The sequence below is a fragment of the Mastacembelus armatus genome, chromosome 21 (genome assembly GCF_900324485.2).
Source record: "Mastacembelus armatus chromosome 21, fMasArm1.2, whole genome shotgun sequence".
Taxonomy (NCBI): domain Eukaryota; kingdom Metazoa; phylum Chordata; class Actinopteri; order Synbranchiformes; family Mastacembelidae; genus Mastacembelus; species Mastacembelus armatus.
In genome coordinates, this window is record NC_046653.1 from 10065551 (window position 1) to 10088444 (window position 22894).

Genomic DNA, 22894 nt, shown 5'->3' on the forward strand with positions numbered 1-22894 from the left:
CCACCTTGAGGTAGCACTCAATTGTAATGGAAAATGGCATAAAGCGGGTCGAGCAGAGCAGATTAAAGCCGAGTAGTGCTAAAACTGTTACGTGCGAGAGAGGAGAACTCACACGCAGATCACAGGGCACAAGTCTTTTATTAACACAAAGAGTCTTAATGAAAGTTGAACGGAAGCAGACCAACTGGCGATGTGTCCATCAGAAGCCTGCGACTTTATGGGGGTTGCAGGTGTGACTGATTGGTACTGTATTCTTCTGACTCGGCGCACCTGTGCTCAATCAGGACAAACAAGGGGAAGACACACACCCAGACACACGAGGAAAAGGTGGGAACACAAGAAGGAAATAGAGAGAGGGAGAGGCAGGTTCTGCCGCCTCATGACAACAACTGTGTAATGGAAAAGAGGCATATGTGGCCCTGTGATGGACTGGCGACCTGTCAAGGGTATACCTCAGCCTGACACACAGAAAGAGCAGAGGCCGAAGACCCTGGCCAGGACATTACCCCACAGCTATAGATGGGATGGGCAGAGCAACCAGGCCTGGTTACCCACCACCGCTATGCCCATGTGAGACACCCCGTCCATCATCCATCCACTGTGCAACCAAGGCCCCAGACAGGCTCCAGAGCAACCATGTCAAGAGGGTGGCAAGTGCCCAATACCCAGTAGTGCGCCACATGCCCGGAGAAGTGTCACAACCCCCACACCTCAGCGCAGATGAGAACTCCAGCCAGGGCCCAGACGGGCCCATGGTGCCCGTAGCCCACAGCCCCTAGGCCACCTGGGCTGAAAGGGCATACTGAGATACTAATTCATAAAATGGAAGAAAACTGTTATTACTGTTACCGATTATATGAACCATTTTTTCTATCCCTTAATCCTGCCATGTAGAGAAATTTAAGCTTTTATTATTTTGAAGGATTTCAAGATTGTTCCAAATGGGTGTGAACCTGCATAGAAGGTGAAGACCTAGTTATTCTAAGGAATTTGCACCAACTTGTCAGACTGGTGCTTATATTGGTACTTTTAAAGCAGTTGTGCCATTGGAGAGTGGTGCTGATAAATGTCAGTCTGGATATTTCTTTAGAAAATGTTTGTTCAATGTCAATGTAGAATTGATCAAAAACCTAGCTTAATCTGTTTTAAAACATATTGTAATTGATTGGCTAGAAAGTAGTGTAGTAGAAAGTAGTAAAAGGATGGTAATGCTAAACCACAAATGTTTTCCTTTTTGTAGAATTTTTAAACTTATACACAGTGGTTTGTTGTTCCATGAGAATTTTGAGCTATATGAATTAACTGATTTAAACCAGTCTGTGGCTGGTTGAACAGGATTCATTGTAAAGAGGTAGTATTGATTTTAGTACTGGGGTATAATTCAGCTTTGCTAGGTCCAACAACTTAGCGGAGATGTGAATGCCTAGTTATCTAATACTCCCTGACTGTAGTGAAATAGAAGGTGTGCTCTGGAAATGGAAGTTAATGGGTAGCCGGATTGACTTAGCACAGTTAACAGTATTCAGAAATAGAGGAATTGTGATTGTTTCTGAGAGAGAAAAAACTGGGTTTTGAATCAAGAGTAAAATATCATCAGCATAAAGGCTTATCTTGTGGTTTATATGTAGCATAGTAGCATAATTTGCTTAAAATTTTTTACTGTACTCTATTGCTGACTGATGATGAACAAACTTCTATGACCTACATTTTAACAAAGATTATTGTTGTATATGCAATGGTCTTAGTAGGGCAAACATTTTGTGTATAGCTTGCCATTTCTATCCAAATATGCAGGGTTTGGAAATTTTAAATAGTTATCTAATACACAATAATCCATGTAGCCAATGTTAAGTCATCAACCACACAGTAAATAGGCATTCTTTTTCTGGACATTTGTTATTCAGTGTCTGACACCAATGGCCTTCTCAGTGTAAAGGGAGTTTGCAGACAGGTACATCTGCATGGAGACTGCCGGTCTCGGAGGAGAACATCAACAACAAATTGATGTCCTGGGGATACAGTGGACTAATGACCCGGAGACTTAATAATCCTGTTTACTTTGTATTTCTCTATGACATTGCATCATAACAGATGAGAGTTACATCAGCTAATGTTAATTATCTCAATAACGTGGCAATCTCATGTGTATAGACAGTCTCTGAAGAAACGTGTTGGTTGATGTCCTTCAGTGTCTCACATTACTGGTTAGCCAAGTTAAACTTTCATTAAAGTTTGTGTCACTTAAACACTATACTGACTAAATATCTTGCACAGAGTTTGTGTAAAAAAAGAATGAAAAGAGAGAAATACTAAAATGTAAAAAATATTGAGTCATCCAGAAAAAAATATATATATATTCTTATTTTCTTTTGCTGATAGAGAACTGTCACTGTTGAAATATAGCCTGACAATCAAGGAATTTAAGTAACTAATCATTCAGGTCCAAGCTGGGCTTTTTTTTAAAAGATGTTCATAATTGAACGTTTTTCACCTGTGAACTATATTCAAGATCAAATACTATTGCATTTCATATTTTCCAGATTTGATAAGTCTGAATGTAGTGGTTTTTGATCAAAACTGGGTCCAATGCAGTATGGATGAAGAAATTAGCAAATCACCTTTTCTGTGTTCACACATACAGTTGAGGATAAAATTATTATCCTCCCTATGAAGTTTATTTTAAAATTTTACCAAATGCTGTTACACAGATCAAGGAATTTTTAAACACAGCTTTTCCTAACATAGTTTTATTTTGGATGCTTACATAATTTTACTTTGCACACAGATTTTTTTTTTTTACAAAATCCAAAATTATTAGCCCGCCTAATGCTAATAGTTAATTGTGTATCCCTTTCCTTGCAGTTTGTAACAAGTCTCTGACACATCTGAGGAATCCCAGCCCATTCTTCTTTGGCAAATCTCTCAAGCTCCTCCAGATTTGATGGTCTTCTGCCATGGACCCTGGTCTTCACTTAACCCCACAGATTTTCAATGGGATTCAAGCCATAACTTTGTGCAGGCCAGTCAATAATGTTCTCTTTGGTGTTCTGGAGGTAGTTCTTCACCAGGAGCGACATATGTTTTGGGTCATTCTCATGTTGGAAGACAGATCGAGAACCCAGACCCAGTTTTGCTGCTGACTGCTTCAGGTTTTCTTTCAAAATCTTCACATATCCTTCTTTCTTCATGATTCCTTCAACCTTGACGAGATTCCCAGTTCCAGACACGGTGAAGCATCCCCACAGCATAATACTCCCACCACCGTGTTTAACTGTGGGGACGGTGTTCATTGTGTTATACGCTTCTCCCTTCTTTCTCCATACATGGGCAATGTCTCTATGGCTCAAGAGCTCTAGTTTGGTCATGCTTCCAGCATGCATAATCTTTTTCCAGGTTGTCCTTAGCATACTTCAGTCTGGTTTCAAGGTGTCTCTTCAGTAGAAGTGGAGTTTTTCTTGGCCTCTATCCTCGCAGTCCATTTCTGTGCAGGGCTTTAGTGACTGTCTTCTTTTACACTACAATTCCTGACTTGGCTAAGTCATTAACTAGTGTTTTGGTAGTTCTACTGTCTTTAGACACATCTCTCACTAGTTGTCTTTCCAGAGTCTTTGAAATCATTCACTTCCTGCCTCTGCCAGACTTGTTCTGTAGTGTGTGGCTCTGAATTTCTTGATGATACTTCTCACTCCACTTCTTGACACTTGGAAACGCTATGATAATTTTGTATATATCCTTCTCCTGTTTTGTATGCATAATGCTTACTTAAGTAACAGCTCAAACACTTAATGAAATTTTTATCCTGTGTTTAAAGTGTAGGACAAGCCTCAGTTATAACTTGATTGATAGATTGATTACAAGCTGTGAGCATTACAAAGTTAAAGCACATGGTTGCACAACAGTGGTTTGTGTTTTGGCTCAATAAAAAGGTCAGTTTTTAAGGGGGGTAATAATTTTGATCCTTGTAAGTTTTCTTTTTTCTAAAAATTATTCTGTAATTTGTTAGGCCCCGAGATCTTTGTTTCCTGTCTGTCTTTTATTTTGGTCAGTTTCCTGTGTTCTGGTTCTGTTTGTAGTAATCCCAGGTAGCTTTGTGTTTCGTTGGTTCATTGGTCAGATTCCGTTCACCTGTGTTAATTAGTCTTTAGTTCTGTCTATATATGTCCCCAGTTTTCCTTTGTTCCCTGTCGGAGCATTGTGTGCAAGTGATGCCTACCACATCCTTTGTTTCCTGTTTCTGTTTGTCTGCCGGCCTGCCGAACGGCGGAGAACAAATTATGTTTTGTGCCTGAGCCTGGAGATCCAGGCAAATAAAGCTGTTGTGTCCTGCACGTGGGTCCTCACCTATTCCTTCATCACACCGACACCACCGATATCCTAACAGTTACTGTGTGCAAATACAGTTAATTTATGCTTTCTAAAGAAAGCTAGTATGTTTAGACGTGCTATGTTGAAAATCCCCTGCTCCGTTAAAAACACACTTGGGGGCTAAGAATTTTGTCCTCAACTGTATATGGAATCTGCTTGTCTTTCAGGCCCAGGTTTGACAAGTGTACAGTTCATGTCTTGTTTTTTATGATACACCTTATCATATTTCTGATTAGATTTTTGTTTTGTTTTGTTTTCAAAGATAAAAGTTTCACAAAAGTGGGCTCTATAGGGATAAAGCCTTTAACTAGGATATTTAACACCCTTTCACAAACAAAATTTAGTTTGTCTCTACATTACATTAATATTGTAATTTAAACTTCTCTTAACCTCTTCTTTAGCTGTGAATTCAGGTGACTATAGTTGCTGCAGTAATAGATGGAGATTCAAAAGAAAATGGATTTAGGTTTGTAAATAACTAATAAGTAATCCTACAGTATTGTTGTCATCCCCCACAGATACAAATAGAGTACTATGCAAAAGTTGCAGGCACTAAAAGAATCTGTCGTAATAATGTATTTGTATTTGCAAGTTTATTTTGAACAGAAGCCAAAAAAATGGCGTAAATTGAGAAAAAGAAGAAACAATGCCATTAATATTTTTTATTTACATTTAATTTAAAAAATAACAAAATCCAATTAATGTTTGCTGTGATCACCCTTTGTCTTTAAAGCACTATCAGTTCTCCTCAGTATGATAGGTTGTTCCAGGTATCTTGGAGAACTTGTTAGAGTTCTTCTGTGGGTTCAGGCTGTCTCAGTGTTTTCTGTCTCTTCATGTAATCCCACACTGACTCCATGATGTTGACATCAGTGCTGTGAGGCCCATGCCACCTATTGGATGACTCCTTGTTGCAGAAGGATGGTACTTCTTTTGGTTCTAGTTGTATTTTTGTGGTCAGTGTCATGCTGCAGCATGAATTTGGGACTGATCAAACACCCATGATGGTACTGTGTGCTCAACATATAAAATGTTTAATACTCTTGAAAAATATGTGTTTTATAGGAGTGTTCCACGACCTTGTTAGTCCACAGTTGTGTCCCTATTTGAAAATGTCCTGGAAAAGTATTTCTTCAAAAGTGGGGACCTGCTTCCAGTGTAACTTATGTGCCTGGTAAAGCTTGTTATCATTTTCATTGAGATATGCAGTAATTAAGCAACTTACATACATACACTTAATTTTTGTATTTAGTTCAGGATTATATTTAAATAAGTCAGGTTACTTTATTGCATTGGAATGATACAGGGTTGGACAGTACTGTGCTTATAGACTTCAGTGATTATCCATTGGGTTCAGTCAGTCTGTTCTCAAAAAAGCTTCCTAAAAGCTGAAAAATCATTTATTTTTTGTCTGTCCTTGGTTCATCGCTCAGTGCCTTTTGTTTTACAGTAGTGTGAAAAAGTGTTGGCCCCCTTCCTGATTTCTTATTTTTTTGCATGTTTGTCACACTTTGTTTCAGATCATCAAACAAATTTAAATGTTAGTCCCAGATAACACAAGTAAACACATCATGCAGTTTTTAAATAAAGGTTTTTATTATTAAGGGAAAACAAAATCCAAAACTACATGGCCCTGTTTGAAAAAGTGTTTGCCCCCTAAACCTAATAACTGGTCAGGCCACCCTTAGCAGCAACAACTGCAATCAAGCATTTGTGATAACTTGCAATGAGTCTGTTCCAGCACTGTGGAGGAATTTTGGCCCACTCATCTTTGCAGAATTGTTGTAATTCAGCCATGTTGGAGGGTTTCTGAGTATGAACCACCTTTTTAAGGTCATGCCACAGCATCTCAATCGGAGTCAGGTCAGGACTTTGACTAGGCCACTCCAAAGTCTTCATTTTGTTTTTCTTTAGCCATTCAGAGGTGGACTTGTTGGTGTGTTTTCGATCATTGTCCTGCTGCAGAACCCAAATTCACTTCAGCTTGAGGTCACAAACAGATGGCCAGACATTCTCCTTCAGGATATTTTGGTAGACAGCAGAATTCATGGTTCCATTTATCACAGCAAGTCTTCCAGGTCCTGAAGCAGCAAAACAGCCTCAGACCATCACACTACCACCACCATATTTTACTGTTGGTATGATGTTCTTTTTCTGAAATGCGGTGTTACTTTTACGCCAGACGTAATGGGACACACACCTTCCAAAAAGTTGAACTTTTGTCTCGTCAGTCCACGTCTCATCAGAGTATTTTCCCAAAAGTCTTGGGGATCATCAAGATGTTTTCTGGCAAAACTGAGACCAGTCTTTATGTTCTTTTTGCTCAGCAGCGGTTTTCGTCTTTAAACCTTGCCATGCAGACCATTTTTGCCCAGTCTCTTTCTTATGGTGGAGTCCTGAACAGGGACCTTAACTGAGGCAAGTGAGGCCTGCAGTTCTTTGGATGTTGTTGTGGGGTCTTTTGTGACCTCTTGGATGAGTCGTCGCTGAGCTTTTGGGGTAATTTTGGTCGGCCTGCCACCCCTGAGAAGGTTCTCCACTGTTCCATGTTTTGGCCATTTGTAGATAATGGCCCTCGCTGTGGTTCGCTGCAGTCCCAAAGCTTTAGAGATCTCGATTACTTTCTTTCTCATTTGTTTTTGAATTTCTTTGGATCTCAGCATGATGTCTAGCTTTTGAGGATCTTTTGGTCTACTTCACTTTGTCAGGCAGGTCCTATTTAAGTGATTTCCTGATTGTGAACAGGTGTGGCAGTAATCAGTCCTGGGTGTGGCTAGAGGAATTGAACTCAGGTGTGATAAACCACAGTTAAGTTATGTTTTAACAGGGGGGGGGCAAACACTTTTTCACACAGGGCCATGTAGTTTTGGAGTTTGTTTTCCCTTAATAATAAAAACCTTCATTTAAAAACTGCATGATGTGTTTACTTGTGTTATCTTTGACTAAAATTTAAATTTCTTGATCTGAAACAAAGTGTGACAAACATGCAAAAAAATAAGAAATCAGGAAGGGGGCCAACACTTTTCACACCACTGTATATATGCTTTCTTTTTGCTTCTTTTTTCACATTTGCTCATGTTTGTCTATTTGTTTTGCTCCTAGAGTCCTTTCCAGCCACATTTATTTACACCTCATCCTTTATCTTTCGCCGCTGTTTGTGATAAGCTCTTATTAGCGGTTTTAGTCTAAATGCCATCTGGCCAACGACAGCCATATCCTGATGCATTATGTTTTCAGGTTGTCTGTCTAACCCGTTCTGATGAACATGATATTTCAAAACACCTTAAAGGAATTTTTTCAAATTTGGCACAAAGTCCAATTGGACTCAAGGATGAACTGATTAGAATTTAGTGGTCAAAGTTCAAGGTCCAACCATATGCATATGCAACCTTTCTCTATGTGTCAGCCCATCTGTCCAGAGTGCCCAGTGTCACCCGGGAGTAGATCCAGCCTCCCCACAGCCCTTCACGGAATAAGCAGTATAGATCGGGGGTGGGCAATTCAAGTCCTTGAGGACCACTGCTTGCTTGTTTTCCAACTATCCCTGCCCCACCCGCTTCTGATTATGAACCCGTATCAGCCAATCAGAAGCTGGAAGATACCATCTCAGTTGAAGGGACAAAGTGAATTTGTATTTTCCAGCATCTGAAACAAGCAGAGAAGTGGTCCTTAAGAACTGGGATTGCCCACCCCTGGTATAGATGATGGATGGAAAAAAAGCTTGCAGACGTGTTTAGCATTTAGCAACTGTGGCCGCCAGAGGTCAGTATGGTACCAGAAAATGAATTGCACATAAGGTCCCTCAGTAAGTTTTATATCAAGAATTAAAAATGTGTTATGTTATAAAATAGTTAGATAGTATCATTTTCCATCATCTCTGAAAAATCAGAACAGATGTCTGAGATTATGTGAAAGGCATTTGCATGGGGATGGAAAAGTAACATGTTTGGGAAAATGTAGTGAAAAGCTTTGCAGTGATGCCCATGGATGATTTTGGTGACCAAAGGTCAAGGCCATTGTGATCTCCTGTCCATCCCATTGTTGTTATTGATTTGGATCCCAAAGAATCCCACGTGCTTCACTTTCTCCCCCTGGATGATAACCAGTACAGGGGGACTCCTGATCCTCTGGTTGTCCACAAGCTTATTGGGTTTGAGCTCCAGGTGACTATCATTGTAAAATGGGACAAAGCTCTTTATCAGACTTCTGTGTTCCCCTGTAAAAATAGTCTCTAAGCTGCCATATTTTTTACTTCGTTGTTCACTATTCACATTTCACTGTATTGATCATTTTCTCTTTGCCAAAAAAATACATGTAATATTTTCTTATTAAATGAATTACATTTAAGTTTTTACTACATATATGTAATTTTTATCCTAGTAGTAGTGTCATATATGATGTATAGTATGGATCTCGACAGATATGTAACTGTAACTTTGTGGGTTGGTGAGGCACAAACCCATGAGGTAGTTATGTCTAGTTTTTGTCTAAATTTGTACAGTAGGCATTACTCCAGCTTTTACTGACAAAAACAGATTAAAAAATGGTCAAAAGTGAAGAATCCAGTGAGAAAAATATAGTCTAATAAATTTTGTCTTCATGGAGCCGAATAATAGACATTCAGGTGACAGAGAATATTTTGGTATTTTTCCTAAAATTGCGTGTACTACATTTTCTGTTTTTAGTTGGATTTATTGATTACTGATTCAATATCCAGCTTTAATCACACAGACATCTGACAATTGTTAGAAAGGAGAGACAGTTGTAAAATACCTGGTGGGAACCTTGAAGATTTGAAAGATTTTCCTCACTGGACACAAAACATGGAGCTTAAATGGATCCATAAACAGGGCATCATGTCCACCATATCAACAAGGTCATAAATAGGTGTGTGTGTTTCACCTTTAACTGCATATTTGCTGTTAATCAGAGTAACCCTTAAGTTTTCTTCTCCATTATTAAGTTTTAACAATGTCTGACATAACAGGTTTCAGACTTCAAAAAGAAGAATTTAAATAATAATTTAAGTTGACAGTTTTAAAAATTTCCAATGTTATACTGTTTATGTTACAGTGCCTCATGAAAGGACATTTTAATTTAGATAGATACTCACAAACTCCTGAAAGGCCTGAAAACCACAGAGCAACCATGCAAAATGGATTTATTTACTACAGGACAGAATAACATGACTGAACAGCACTCAGAATATTGTCTCCATTGGTCAGTAATGTTCATAGATATTTTCCAGCTTTCCTGAAAAGAACATATCAGCTCCCACCTATAATGAGCAAAAATCACCAGGCCTTATAAATGTCTTACGGTCAGCTTATATGTCCAAATGTGTGCATTCAGGTAGCCAATAACAAGCTTTCTCGTTTGGTGACCTGAAACATGGAACTTTACCAGTAATATGTATGAATCTAAAAACACTATGTGAAATGACAGAAAAGATCTATTTTATCTGTGATAGGCTGGTGATGTGTCCAAGGTTACTCCAGCTTCCTCCCATGACACACAGTTTATATTCACTGGTGAATGTGAGTTTGACTGTCTGGATAACAGCATACAAACTCCTGCATGCAGTAACTGTGGCCACCAGAGGTCAGCATCATACCAGAAAATGAATATTACAAGTACAGTCTATGAAGTTTTGTCAGGGCTTACAGGTGTGTTATGTTACAGAAGAGGTCAAAACACTTTGAGAGAAGATACCAGTCTGTTTATTCTGCCACTGTGGGACCAGGAGAATATGCACATCAAAAAAGGTGCCAGAGATGGTGTAAACCTTATTCATATCGGGACACAACAGCAACATGTTTGGAAAACAACTGTTCAGTGATGCTGCAGACAAATATGTAGCTTTTTGCCACAGTTTTGATTCAAAACAGAAAACATTTTGTCTTCATGCAGAATAAATTTGATCTTGCAGTGACCAGTATTCACCAAACTACTTTATTATTTTGACTATACAAACAGGGATCATAAAGGCAACATATTAAATTCATTAATACTGAAGACTGTGTATTAGACATAAAGAATAAAGTGAGAGGAAAAAAGAATTTTACAAACTGTAGTGTAATCTTTGTCCTATATCACATTATTAAAGAGATGCTAGTACCTTATACTATCTCATTTAAGAATAGCAAAATACATGAGTTCAACCCTGCTTCTTTCCCTCTGATCAAGATCCATTAAGATTTCTCCTCACTTATGGAATGAATATTTTGTATACTAGTATGTGTCTGTAAGAGACACTGCAGTACTACACTGGGGTGCTTTTTTACATTTGGTGGAAAAACTAAATTTCCAGCGGCCTCTTATCTGGATATTCTCAGCAGATAAAGTGTTGTGAAAGTTGTGTTGCTCTGTGGGGCAGTTCTGAGAACAGACAGACAATGCTCTCTGCAACAACCTGAAGCATAATCATCAATGTGCATATTTACTATATTCACGTTCACCCACAATAACTTGTTCTTGTGTGATTAAGGCAGCATACCTGCCTACGGCACTGCAGTTAGAGTAATAGCCCAGAACAAATGGTATCATTTTGTTATAAATTACATTTAGGATTGTAAGAATTTGGTTCCCCATTGGCAATAACTCCCTGTTTAGCTGCACCACAATGTTGCCTGTGTGTCATTACTAATGTCCTTACAATCATGTGTTGTTGAAGTGTACAATCATCTGGTGTGCCCTGACATTTATGTGATAAGTGAAAGCAGTAGGGGCCAAACTGGGCTAAGGTGATCAAAGAACACCTCTAGGATCTGTCTCAAGTTTCAAACACAGGCAAACCTCTGCTTATGCACTGCTGGATGATTTGACATTAAACACCACTCGTGTTGACAAAACAATCTCAGGCAAGATCTCCTTACACAGAGACTGAGATTGCTTTGTCCATCTTTGTTTCCTATGTCAAAAATTTACTGTTGGGCTCAAAGTGAAAGAGATTCCATCTCTGAACACAAATGGCAGGCATCAACACATTACAAACCGTATCACTTTTATTCAAACTGTACACATACAACAGGCTTATATCAATAAAAAAACAAGTAAAAAAGACAAAAATGGGTATCCCCATAAATACAATATGTCTTAAAATAGTCTGTGGCTACTTGAGAGGTTGCATATGTTCTGATAAAAACACACACAAACACTCATATTCTTTCTGCAAACTTACACAACAGGTCAGTCTGGTATCAGTGACCATGGCAAATCTCAGCTGAAGACAGTTTCACAGAATATTTTTGCCTTGCTGGGTAAAAACACTGTGGATGAGAGATGATTAATGTCAAGTGGAGAGTTGGCCTATTTCAAAGCCATTTCCACAAGATACTTTTAACCAGGGTTTGAGGTATGCAATAAATACACATGGGAAATGTTCTTAAATGCAAACTGCTTTGAGGGTTGGCACATAGTGTATTATCATAAGTGGAATCATAACTAAAATACCAGTGAGTTCCCCCTCAATCTGAAGGGGGTTTCTATTAAGCATACATGTAATTTATGTGGGGAAAATGCAGTATAGAAAGAAACAAGATAATTTTTTAAAGTTTAAATTCTTTATGAAAAATAGTTTGTGTGAATGTTGAATTTCACCCATAAACAATTATTTTGTTGTAAAAATGTGTTATGTGCCCTCTCTCTCCCTCTGTGGGCATGCATGTTCTTTGACAGTGTTTTCTGTTACTTCGAACACAAGCCCTCTTTCCAGGGACACAGAAAATAAATGCAGTCTCTCTGTGTAAGACATAAGGACTCATTTACGTACTTTAAATGTTCAAACTGTTTGCAAAAAGCATTTAACAGTTCAAGTGAAATTATAAGATTAAAGTAGATCAGTAACAGAGGGCATAAACTAGGTGTGAATGTGTACGCTCATCATTATCCAGGATAAAACAACAAAAAAATCCTGAGCAACCATTTCCACTCCCATGGATTAAACCTTGATTCATGAAATGGTGCATTAGATGTCTTAAAACCTGAAAATGGGAGTTCTGATGAGGGATCCAACAGTTGAGAGACCACACACAGAGCCAAACAATGAGCTGGTGTGTCTCCATTACAGAGTGTGTGGAGGCCCATGTGTGTGGTCCTGTAACTGTTACATCCAGATCATCCTGTGGTGGTCATTTTTTAACACTTAACCTGTAGGGTAGCTGTGCAAACCAGTACATAACTTCATTCCCCTTCGGAGTGAACATTCAACGCAGAAGCAAATATTCATCACTCTGAAAAAAAAAAAAAAAAAAAAAAAGTAAAAATGAATTTCTGGGCAGCCACTTGGCACACAAAGCCAGAGTGACAAATTGATGATCAATTCCTCAGATTAAAACAGATGAGATTGTACTCTGCAATATTTAATACAGTATTAAAGCATTTCAGTCTTGAGCTAAAGCAGAGTAACTTAAAACTTTCATGACAATGTGCATGCATCTCTAATAATAAAATCACAGTCAGAAGGTATGGCTGCTGTAGAGATCAAACCTATGACCTTTTTGCTGCAGCATGGACAGTATGCCCCATTGCTTGACCCATTAGTTGTTTCTGTTGTGCTCTTTTCCACTGAGAAACTCTCAGCAGAGCAGAAGGGGACTACATTCAATTTGTAATGTTAAGAATATAATCAATAATACCACTAAACACAACTTCACCAGTTTGGTATTACAGTTCAGGGACAAGTATGGCAAGTGACACCAGTCTGTAATCCAAAGATGCAAACGCCAGGAGTGTGGACTGTTTGGTGATACCAAAAAATAGACAAAAACAAGAAATATACTGAAAATTCATCCAACTTCTAGCGATTATAGTTCAACTCATGGTTGTGTCCAAAGGCCTGAAATGGCGTCACAACCTGAAAACACAAAAATCCGATCAGAAACGCGTCCAAAATAGTATTACAAATGAAAGCTATCAGACCTCTGTTTCATAGTTGTATCCAAATCTCCGAGGCTCTCAGCCTTTCCATCCGCTGCACTTCACACCGTGGTCTCTCCATGGTTACCGTTGCTAAGGCGCTTGTAGAACCTCCGCCATGACTGAAGAGTCTTACCGGACCAGACCCAGAAACCCGAGGTGATCCCGACTATCATGGTCATCAGGTATTTGATCATGAACACGGTGAAGTCCGGGGTCATTGGGGCGAAGTTGTGAACAGGACAGGGTACGGCGAAGCGCTTACAGGTCTGCATGTGCCAGGTCCGCTCCCAGTGCTCCCTGAAGGCCTGCTCGTAGAAGTAACAGGCGATCACTATGGTGGCCGGTACCGTGTAGAGCACACTGAAAACACCGATCCGCACCATCAGCTTCTCCAGCTTCTCCGTCTTGGTGCCGTCGTGCTTCATGATGGTGCGGATCCGGAAGAGGGACACGAAGCCAGCCAGAAGGAAGGACGTGCCGATGAACAGGTAGACGAAAAGCGGAGCCAGGACGAAGCCGCGAAGAGCGTCAACGTTGAAGATCCCAACAAAACACACCCCGGTCAGGACGTCACCGTCCACTTGGCCCATGGCGAGAATGGTGATGGTTTTGATGGCAGGGACAGCCCATGCAGCCAGGTGGAAGTACTGAGAGTTTGCTTCGATCGCCTCATGGCCCCATTTCATTCCAGCGGATAGGAACCAAGTCAGGGACAAAATCACCCACCAGATGGAGCTGGCCATACCAAAGAAGTACAGAACCATGAAGAGGATGGTGCAGCCCTCTTTTTTAGTTCCCTGAGCCACAGTCCTATACCCGTCGTCCTTGAATTTATCCACACAAACTACTTTATCCTCCAGGAAAAAACCAGCAGCATAGGCCACTGCCACCATAAAGTAGCACCCAGATAAGAAGATGATGGGCCGCTCAGGGTATCTAAACCGCCTCATGTCCACTAAATAGGTGAGCACCGTGAATAGGGTGCTCACGCAGCACAAGATGGACCAGATGCCGACCCACAGCCGCCCGAATTTAACCTCATCCTCCCGAAAATACATGATACCGGTTGGCTTAGTAGGCTCACACGGCGCCCCACAGTCTTTGACTCCCATGAAGCGGTAGCCCAGGTAGGAAGGAACCTCCAGCTGTAGAGGACAGGAGAACTGCTGGTACTGGTTGTGCTGTGGCGGGCGTTGGTTCGGCCGGCCGATATTTGGAGGAAGGGTCACATGGTCGGGTACATAGGGTGAAGATGATGAGGCCGGACTCCCGGGTTCGGAGGTGTTCTGGCCGACGCAGATCTCCCCGGCTCCGTGGACGGGGAAAGCCTCGCAGCGCAGTCGCTCCGGCCACTGGAAGCCGAATTTATTCATCAGGGCTTCACATCCCTGTCGTGCCCGCTCACACAGGGACCGACACGGGGGAATGGCCTGCTCCAGTACGGTGCAGACGGGAGCATACATGGAGCAGAGGAAAAACTTTAGATCCGCGGAGCACTGGACCTTAACCAGTGGGTAGAACTGGTGCACCTCAAGTCCGGCGTCCTCCTGGTTTGTGTGGCCCAGGAGATTCGGCATGATGGTCTGGTTGTAGGCGATGTCCGTGCATAACGGGATGGAGATGGGCTGACAAAAGCCGTGTTCTGGGACGGATATTCCACTCTCACTGTTGTAATGCTGAGCTGAAGTGGGTGAGAAACACAGTCCGCACAGCAGCCACATGATCCGCAGCAACACGGAGCCAGTGGTGGACCTGGCCGCCGCCATAGTTGAGGAGGAGGGGGGAGGGAAGGAAAAACTTTGATCCAAGTAGGGCGACTTAAAAACGGCTGAAAAGTCAAGAAAACCTACAGCAACTATCCAAACCCTGAGCTTGCAGTTCGAGTAATTCGAGCTGAAGTGGTTGCAGTCGACTTTTCTCGTATTTTATGGAGATAAATCCAACTGAATCGTTCGTCATGTCATGACTTCTTCATGGTCTTTGTAAGTGACTTCAAGCATTCCACTCTCATTCCCAGTTAAGGTGAAAGTAACGCTTAAAAGTCCCGTATTTTGAAATAATGCAAATCCAAACTATTCCAGGGCGTTCAACAAGTCAACGTTGTTACTTTAGCCTAAAATACAAAACATTTACAGAATAAAAAGGCTTATATTTCCACCGTCTTTCGACTTGACTTCACGCAGAGCGTCGCTTCACATGCTGAGCGGTTGGAAGTCCAGAGACTCGCTCTCCTCACTCCGTGCAGATTCCACCGGTTTCCAGGCGCCCCCTCCATTCACAATACCCTCCCGAGAGACCGCAGGGTGCCTTGAAACCGATGGCGCGTCTCAGCCAATCCAATCATTTGTTTTCCTACAGGACTCGTTTTTGATTGGCTTTTACTCCCCATCAAGGAAAATATGTTACAGTAATTACGCTACTCCAGAGGTTTTACAAGCATTTTGCGTTTTTAAAGGTAACATATCTGATACAAAATGTGTTAGTCTACTTTTCCTGCATTAATTAAAAAGAAAATAAGTATATAAATCCCACACTGAAAGAAAAAATAATCTTATAGAAACGTTTACAAAAAAATAATTTTGCAGTTGACAAGTGTTAAGTGTTTTAAAAGATCTGTTCACGCAAATGTACTAAAAGAAAAAGTTACTGTTTTAGGAAGAACAGCACACAAAATATATAGATACTTATAGGTTACACCGATTTATGGATAAAATGGTGAGTCCCCTAGACGTCTAAATTGCTGCCTACATGTCATATTTCTTTTACAGTTAGTAATAGTTCTACAGTAGTTCTATTCTACCATTCACGTGTATATATTTTTCTAGCATATGTGTATCTATATTTGTATATATATCTACCAAGTCAAATCCCTTATCCTACCAAGTCAAATCCCTTATCCTTACCAAGTCAAATCCCTTATCCTTACCTTACTATCCTTTTATCTTTATTTTTATTTTGTATTTATTTTTATCTTATCTTTATCCTTATCTTATTTTTACTTTTATTTTAAATTTTATTTATCTTTATTTTTTATACTCTTACTCTAATGTTTACATTTTGGACAGTCGAGAAAGGCATTCAATTTCCACTGCATGTAGTACCCTGAATGAGGATGTATGTGACAAATAAAGTTTGAATTTGAATTTGAATTTAGTTGTAATTAAATGGCAAATAAGTCTATAATATATAGTCTGTTGAGACTATAAAGTCAAACTGTTTCAGCTCAGTTGTTCAGTTGTACCAATGTATTTGTTGTAAAACAGCATCAGAATAAAACGCATTATCATTGGCATGCTTTTTCTTTTCTATATCTTCATTACATGCAGCACGTGTCCTTTCTTTGTAACAGAAAATTGTGTTTAAGTATGTTTAGTTTTAAGCTTTTTCCCATTAACACTATTGTGCAACTGTGAAATTGAGTTCTCTCCATGTCCTCACAGAATCTCAACACACACAGAGACTTGTTCTGCATGTGTAGGAAACATAAACACACAGCAGCCTAGTAAGCAAACTGTGAACAAAAAGAACTTAATAAAACCCAAATGGCTTTCACTCAATCACAGCAAGTACTTTTTGCGGTTCACTACTTAAGTGATCCATTGGAAACAATCTGATGGAGCTTCTGAACTGATCTGTATCATTGTGAGAATAAACAACAACAACAGTCAAAGCCGCTGTAATTCGGACTGACAGCATGATCAATTTGCCCAAAGGCAACTGAGCATGGGAGCTGTAGGCGGTTCCTGGTGGCCTCACTGCATTTGGTGTGTTTCTACCCAAAGTGGGATAAAAGAGGGTGGGGGAAGGGACAGGAAGAAGAGAGAAGGTCGAAAAGGCCAGGGGGAGAAAGAAAAGGAGACAAAGCAGGAAGAGAAGCTGAACCAAAAGGAAAAGTCTGAAGAGTTCCTCACCATAAGCCTGTTGGCCAATCTGAGTTTTAACTTCACCACAGAAAGATATCCATTGAAAAACTGAAGGCAAAATGTCATAGTAGTTGATCATCGTACTTCTAAAAAGTTTGTTATGCTTTCTCAGACCATCCTCAGTGAAAGGGACATTGTCCCTACAATCCATCAAAATCTTTTTCACAAATACATTGACCACATATAAGCCAATGCTTATTTTAGCAATTGCCCATTAATTTTGCAGGACAATTTATAATCTCCTCAAAAAACTCCACTTTAGCTCATTCAGAATGATACAATTATGGATCTAACAGGTAAAAAAAATTGAACACACCACACTATTTTCAATCTTTGCACTAGCATGAATGTCATAGCGTTATTTCTTAATTTCTTAATGTTCCTGTATGAACTCACTAAAGGATAATATTGCTGGCTGTCTGTTTCCATTTTGTAATATTTCACCCAGCAATAGGCCTACACTAATTTCTGAGAGGTAGATACTACTGATGACCAAAAAGGAGGAAGTTGGTCTACATAAACATTTTCATTATGTTTTCTGGTTGGGAGCAGCTTGTTCACTTTACAGACAAGCTTTTCCAGGAAGATAAATAACCAGACCTAATTAGAGACACACGGTTGCTCACAAACCGGTTCAAACCTGTAGAGTATGCTGAGAAAATGCTTACAGGAAAATATTAAAGGTGAAAGACATAAATATTAGGCTATGACTGAGCTTCAGACAGCTCAATTATTAGAGATGGATAAACTTTAGTGCTTGTATTTGGAATATTGATTTCACTAGTTGGAAATGAGAGCTGACGGACAGCTGAGCAATAATTAAGGACTACAGCTTTTAGAGATATTGATTGAAAATGTTGTTAGTACACTGTGATTTCCCAGGAGAGCATTTGTCAGATACCAACTGATCAGTGTCACAGCTCACAGTCACTGACGGTATAAAAAAGGTATGTAAATGTATGGATGGAAACGCAGGTTGGATGGATGGATTGTAGGGTTTTTGGGGATTGTGCTAGGACTCTAGTGAATGAAGAGCTTAATGAATCAGTCAACTGAATGAATGAAAATTGTATTTCAAACATTGCATTTTGATTGCAGGACAAACATGATTACATTACGTAGCTGCAATATGCCAAACAGTCTTCCAATACTTTTAGCTTAGGTCAGTACATGACCTAAGTATGATAATTTCCCTTTCATACTTAGAAATACTGTAAATAGTGATCATTTTGAAAATGGTTTTCAAAGCTGAAATATGAAATTAAAAAAACAGACGGTTGTTCAATAAGAGGTGATTCAAAGGATGGATTGATTTCCATGTTGCCTGGTGCTGGTATCATGGTTGTCACAGTAAGTTGATGTAGCAGGAATATAAACATAAACAGGCAAACCAGGAACATGTGCCCTGTTCTTATGCCTCTGTAATAGAGTTGAAATAATTTACAATATCCATAACGATATTTTCCAAAATCTACATACATCAAAATGTGGTAAAAGTATTTAATATTTCAGGTAAAGCACACAAAACACTACAACCTTTTTCTCAAATTTGACTAAATTAAGTTTTGAGTTTGAATAAACTTTGCTCTGCAGTTATACTTAATGTTAGACCAGACTTTCCGTACCTGTTAAAAAAAAAAAGAAAAACAAATCTGTAACTTATTTAGTATTCTGGTTTACCTAGGGTCTTTAATTTGAACAGCATCATTGATAACACACACATTTATTATGCTGAAAGACAAGAAAAGAAAATGTTTTTATTGCCCAGTCCTACTGAAGTTATTTTTTTAAATCTAATGATTTACAGACTTGAGAAATGCCTAACAGCATAGCTGTAAAAAAAAGTATTTCACTTAAGAGACTAAAGACTTTGGCTGAAGGCTAGAGGCTACAGGTCATAAATGTAGCTGGGACTACATCAAATTCATCAAACCTCTTAACTATATATACATCTCTACCAGCATGTAAAACACTTTAAAGTTTAAAAGCAGCTGTTGCTGTTGTTGATGTTGATGTAAATCGGCTTGAAATTATTCTGATCTCTCTCTTCCTACCACCCTCACCCACTCACATACACTTAATTTCAAGTCTGTGATGTAAAATGTAGCAGTTAGTGGCTACACCAGGTCAAATGGGCGCACTTCATCAGGCTTTACTGTAGATGTTTGTTTGTGTGTCTGCATATATTTGTGGACAGTGTCTGCAGTGGTCAGGCAGATGTGGGCTGCCCAGCAGGTTTCCGGACAGTCAGTTACTGTTTGGACTGTGGTCTGCTGCTGCCGGACATCTGCTACAGAGAAAAAAAAACAAAAAAAAAACAACTTGGTTTACAGTAGACCAAGGTGAAATAAACACAACAAAAATCATTTTGATGCTTTGGTATGCTTGAGCAGTTCAAGGACTGCCAAAATTGTGACCACCATGCAAAGGAGCCTGTTTGAGCTACTGTGTGAAACCCAGTACTAAACAACTATTTAGATGTGGAGCTGAGGTGGAAAAACATAAGCCTTTTAGTTTGGTCTGAGGAGGTTTTCAAATTTGAGGGAGGCTTTCAGAACATGTTGGCTGACCAAGTTGGTCTAACCAGAATGTTAAGTGTTTTTGAGAAGTGAGTTACAGTTTAATACTCAATGGTTGTGTTGTTTCACAATGAACATCATGACAATCCACTTGTGAGTGGGTGTCCTGATGGCCAAGGGATGTGTCTGCTACAATTTAATGTAAAATTATGTTTTTTCCCATGATGTAATAAATGTGAATTTATATTAAAATTGTGAGTCTAGTGCACTTTCTACTTCATTACCATAAAAACACTAACCCTAGTACAGTTGTTCTTTACCTTTTTACTGTTGTAATTGTCAGCTGCACTTTGTCCCATCAGTAACAAGAGGATAAGGTTGGACATTTTAAATGCTTACTTTGACCCTTGCTTTGACCTGGCTACATGAGATTAGATGATAATGAGTGGTACTTTAAAGCCATCTGTATAAGGTTTAAAATACAAATTCAACTCTTTTTGGTTTAATATATATTGAGTATCCATTGAGCTGTATTTTCTTAGTATTCTTTTGTGTGTGCCTGGGCTTTGGTTGGTATATATATATATATATATATATATATATATATAGAGCATTATAGAAGTATGTGCGGGACACTGGCCTGAAGGGGGGAAGGGGAGGTCAACCTTAAGAAGTCAGTAGAGAGCGAGAGGAATGCAGGCAGCTGGTTTGTGTCTGTCAGTGCAACACAGAGAGCCTACAGTGCTGGACTACTTATACACACGTACATGCATGCACATGCACACACACACACACACACACACACACACACACACACACACAAAACATAGTGATGAAAGAACGATTTATTTGGACCAACAGTGTGTGTGTTCGGTCGAGTGACAAGCAGCAGGAAGCTCCCTGGCTGACGTCTCAACTACTTGAACAAAATCTCTATATGTATAACCAAAAAAAAAAAAAAGGCACATTACATAAAATGCAGAAAAAGTTAGGATGGTGAAGGTGTAGGCAAGCTTTGTTGTATTAATGCTACTGACACAGATCAGTGGACTTCTCAGCATTATGAAACTAATTGAGCATACCATTGGTGCAAACACATTGCTGGAAACACATCTGAGCCTTAAGATAATCACATTGTTAGTCAGTGTTTAGTTCATTGTTATATACATTAGATTTAGGTTGAAATTATTGGCTTCTGAATTTGAGCTTATTATTAAGAACACGTGGAAATAATGCACCTTCATCTCAAACATGTATGCCTTTTCTTCTTTTTTATCAGCAAATATATACAGCAATGTCGATACATCTGTGACAAGCTAATACTGTTCAAGCTGATTTATCAGTTGACAAGAGGTATAAATATATGTACATGTAAAAAAAAAACAAAATGTTTAGTGTGCCGAGTATAACAGCTATGTACTGTACAGTGTAGTCTCTGTACATATATTAAAGTTGCACAGAACATATTGTTATATTGTTAAACTTTAAGAGTAACTTCACTTGACATTGATAGCACATGATAAACTACATATGGTGAATAAGCATCAGCAGAATTTTATATGTCAGATAAGTGTTAAGTCACTCAGCCTGCAGGTCCATACCCTGACACTGACACTGTCTACTAGATGGCTGGAGGGTGGCAAGATAATCATGCAGGACTTGCAAACAGATGCCAAAGTCTTTGCCAACAGTCGACTTTGCTGTTCTTACCAATCTCTGGAGAGAACTGGCTGGCAAGGAAAAGCTAAGTAAATGTTTGTGAAACTTCTTCAGTCTTCCAAGGAAGAAGAACAGGGCAGTTTGAACCATATTTTCATTTACTGGAGGTACGACATGGTGAGTAATGCACACCAAGAAACTTGAAACTCCCTATCTCCTCAGCAGAGACATGGTTGCCTCCTGCAGCTTCCTGTAGACTGCTGTCTTGTTGACGTTGGGGTAGAGGTTGTTGTCATCACACCTAAACACTAAGTCTTCGACAGCAGTCCTATGGTCCTGTATGTCAGGATGAGGTTGGTTTACCAGTTCTCACCACCCAAGGCCTTTTTGTCAATGAGCCATCTGCAGTGGGAGGTGTCAAGTCCCCAGGTCAGTGGTCTCAGTTTAGAGCAAATTCTACCACTTATTAAATGTGCATTTTCCCAAGTCATTATTCATTCTATCTTCATCTATTTCAGTGATGGTGTTAATTTTTTCTGCATGTTGTAGAATGCGAACTGCAGTTAGAGTAATAGAGCTAAAATCTCAAGGGAGGTAGACAAGACTTATCTTTCAAGTTATGAAGTATTAAAGGCCTCCACACAGTGCGAGGTGATGCTAATATTGCTACATAAGAATCCCATCTGGATCCCATCTTGACTTAAATATCAGTTGAAACAGAGTTGTGCCATGGTGGTAAACATGGAATCCAGTTATTTGAACTGCAGTTATGCAACAAGCAAAGTTACGTTATATTGTGTTAAAAACTGATCCAAGTGTTCAGTTTGTATTACTTGTCTGAAAATTAGCCAGAACAATACTTGGAAGAGAGTGTTTAAAGTTTTCTGTACTCTGCATAGAAGTGTAAACAAATGGTGATTTGCAGCTGGTACTCATTGTGTCTCTGGTAATGTGAAAGTGCAATGTTCTGATTGACTGTTTGTTAATTATATCATATAAGTGTCAGTTAAAATAGACAAAAGCAACATATAGCATGCACAAAATACACAAGCTGTTTGGGAAAAATTTCTGGCTATTTCTTAAAGCATAGTACTGCCTTAAAAACCTAAAATACCATTAGCCTGAAAGCAATTATAACAACATTACTGACACTGTAGATGACCAGTCAGATTGGGGTTAACAGAATCAGTTAAGCAACGATGATAAATCTCAGTTACTTTCCTGACAACACACAATAGTCTGTTATTTCCCTTCCCCCATGGCACACACACAAAGGTCTTGGAGGTGATGTGCTAATTGATGCAAAATAGTGGAGGAGGTGAAACCACAGTGGCTGCCCCCCTAAGCTTCCTCAGAGCTTTTTTGTTTTTTTGCTTGGATAGCTTAAATTCTGAAGGTGTGTTTTTGATTGGGAATTAAATTAGAGTCTAAAATAAAGATAGAGGAGGAAAAGGTATAGAAACAGAAAGAGGATGAAGGCAAAATGTAGGAGGGAGAGAATTAGAAAAG

At 39.4% G+C, this 22894-nt stretch overlaps 1 protein-coding gene across 1 annotated transcript; it reads right to left on the reverse strand.

Moving 5' to 3' along the window:
• Positions 1-11351: 11351 nt before the first annotated feature.
• LOC113123544 (frizzled-7-A-like) lies at positions 11352-15511 on the reverse strand. The gene is made up of 2 exons (XM_026295720.2): positions 13285-15511; positions 11352-12596 (listed from the first exon to the last, which is right to left on the reverse strand). The coding sequence occupies exon 1, from the start codon at positions 15048-15050 to the stop codon at positions 13344-13346; it is 1707 nt and encodes a 568-aa protein (XP_026151505.1). The 5' UTR covers positions 15051-15511; the 3' UTR covers positions 11352-12596; positions 13285-13343.
• Positions 15512-22894: the final 7383 nt, after the last annotated feature.

Excerpts from the sequence above, each read along its gene's own strand:
- LOC113123544 (XM_026295720.2), bottom strand. The coding sequence starts at position 15,050 with ATGGCGGCGGCCAGGTCCACCACTGGCTCCGTGTTGCTGCGGATCATG.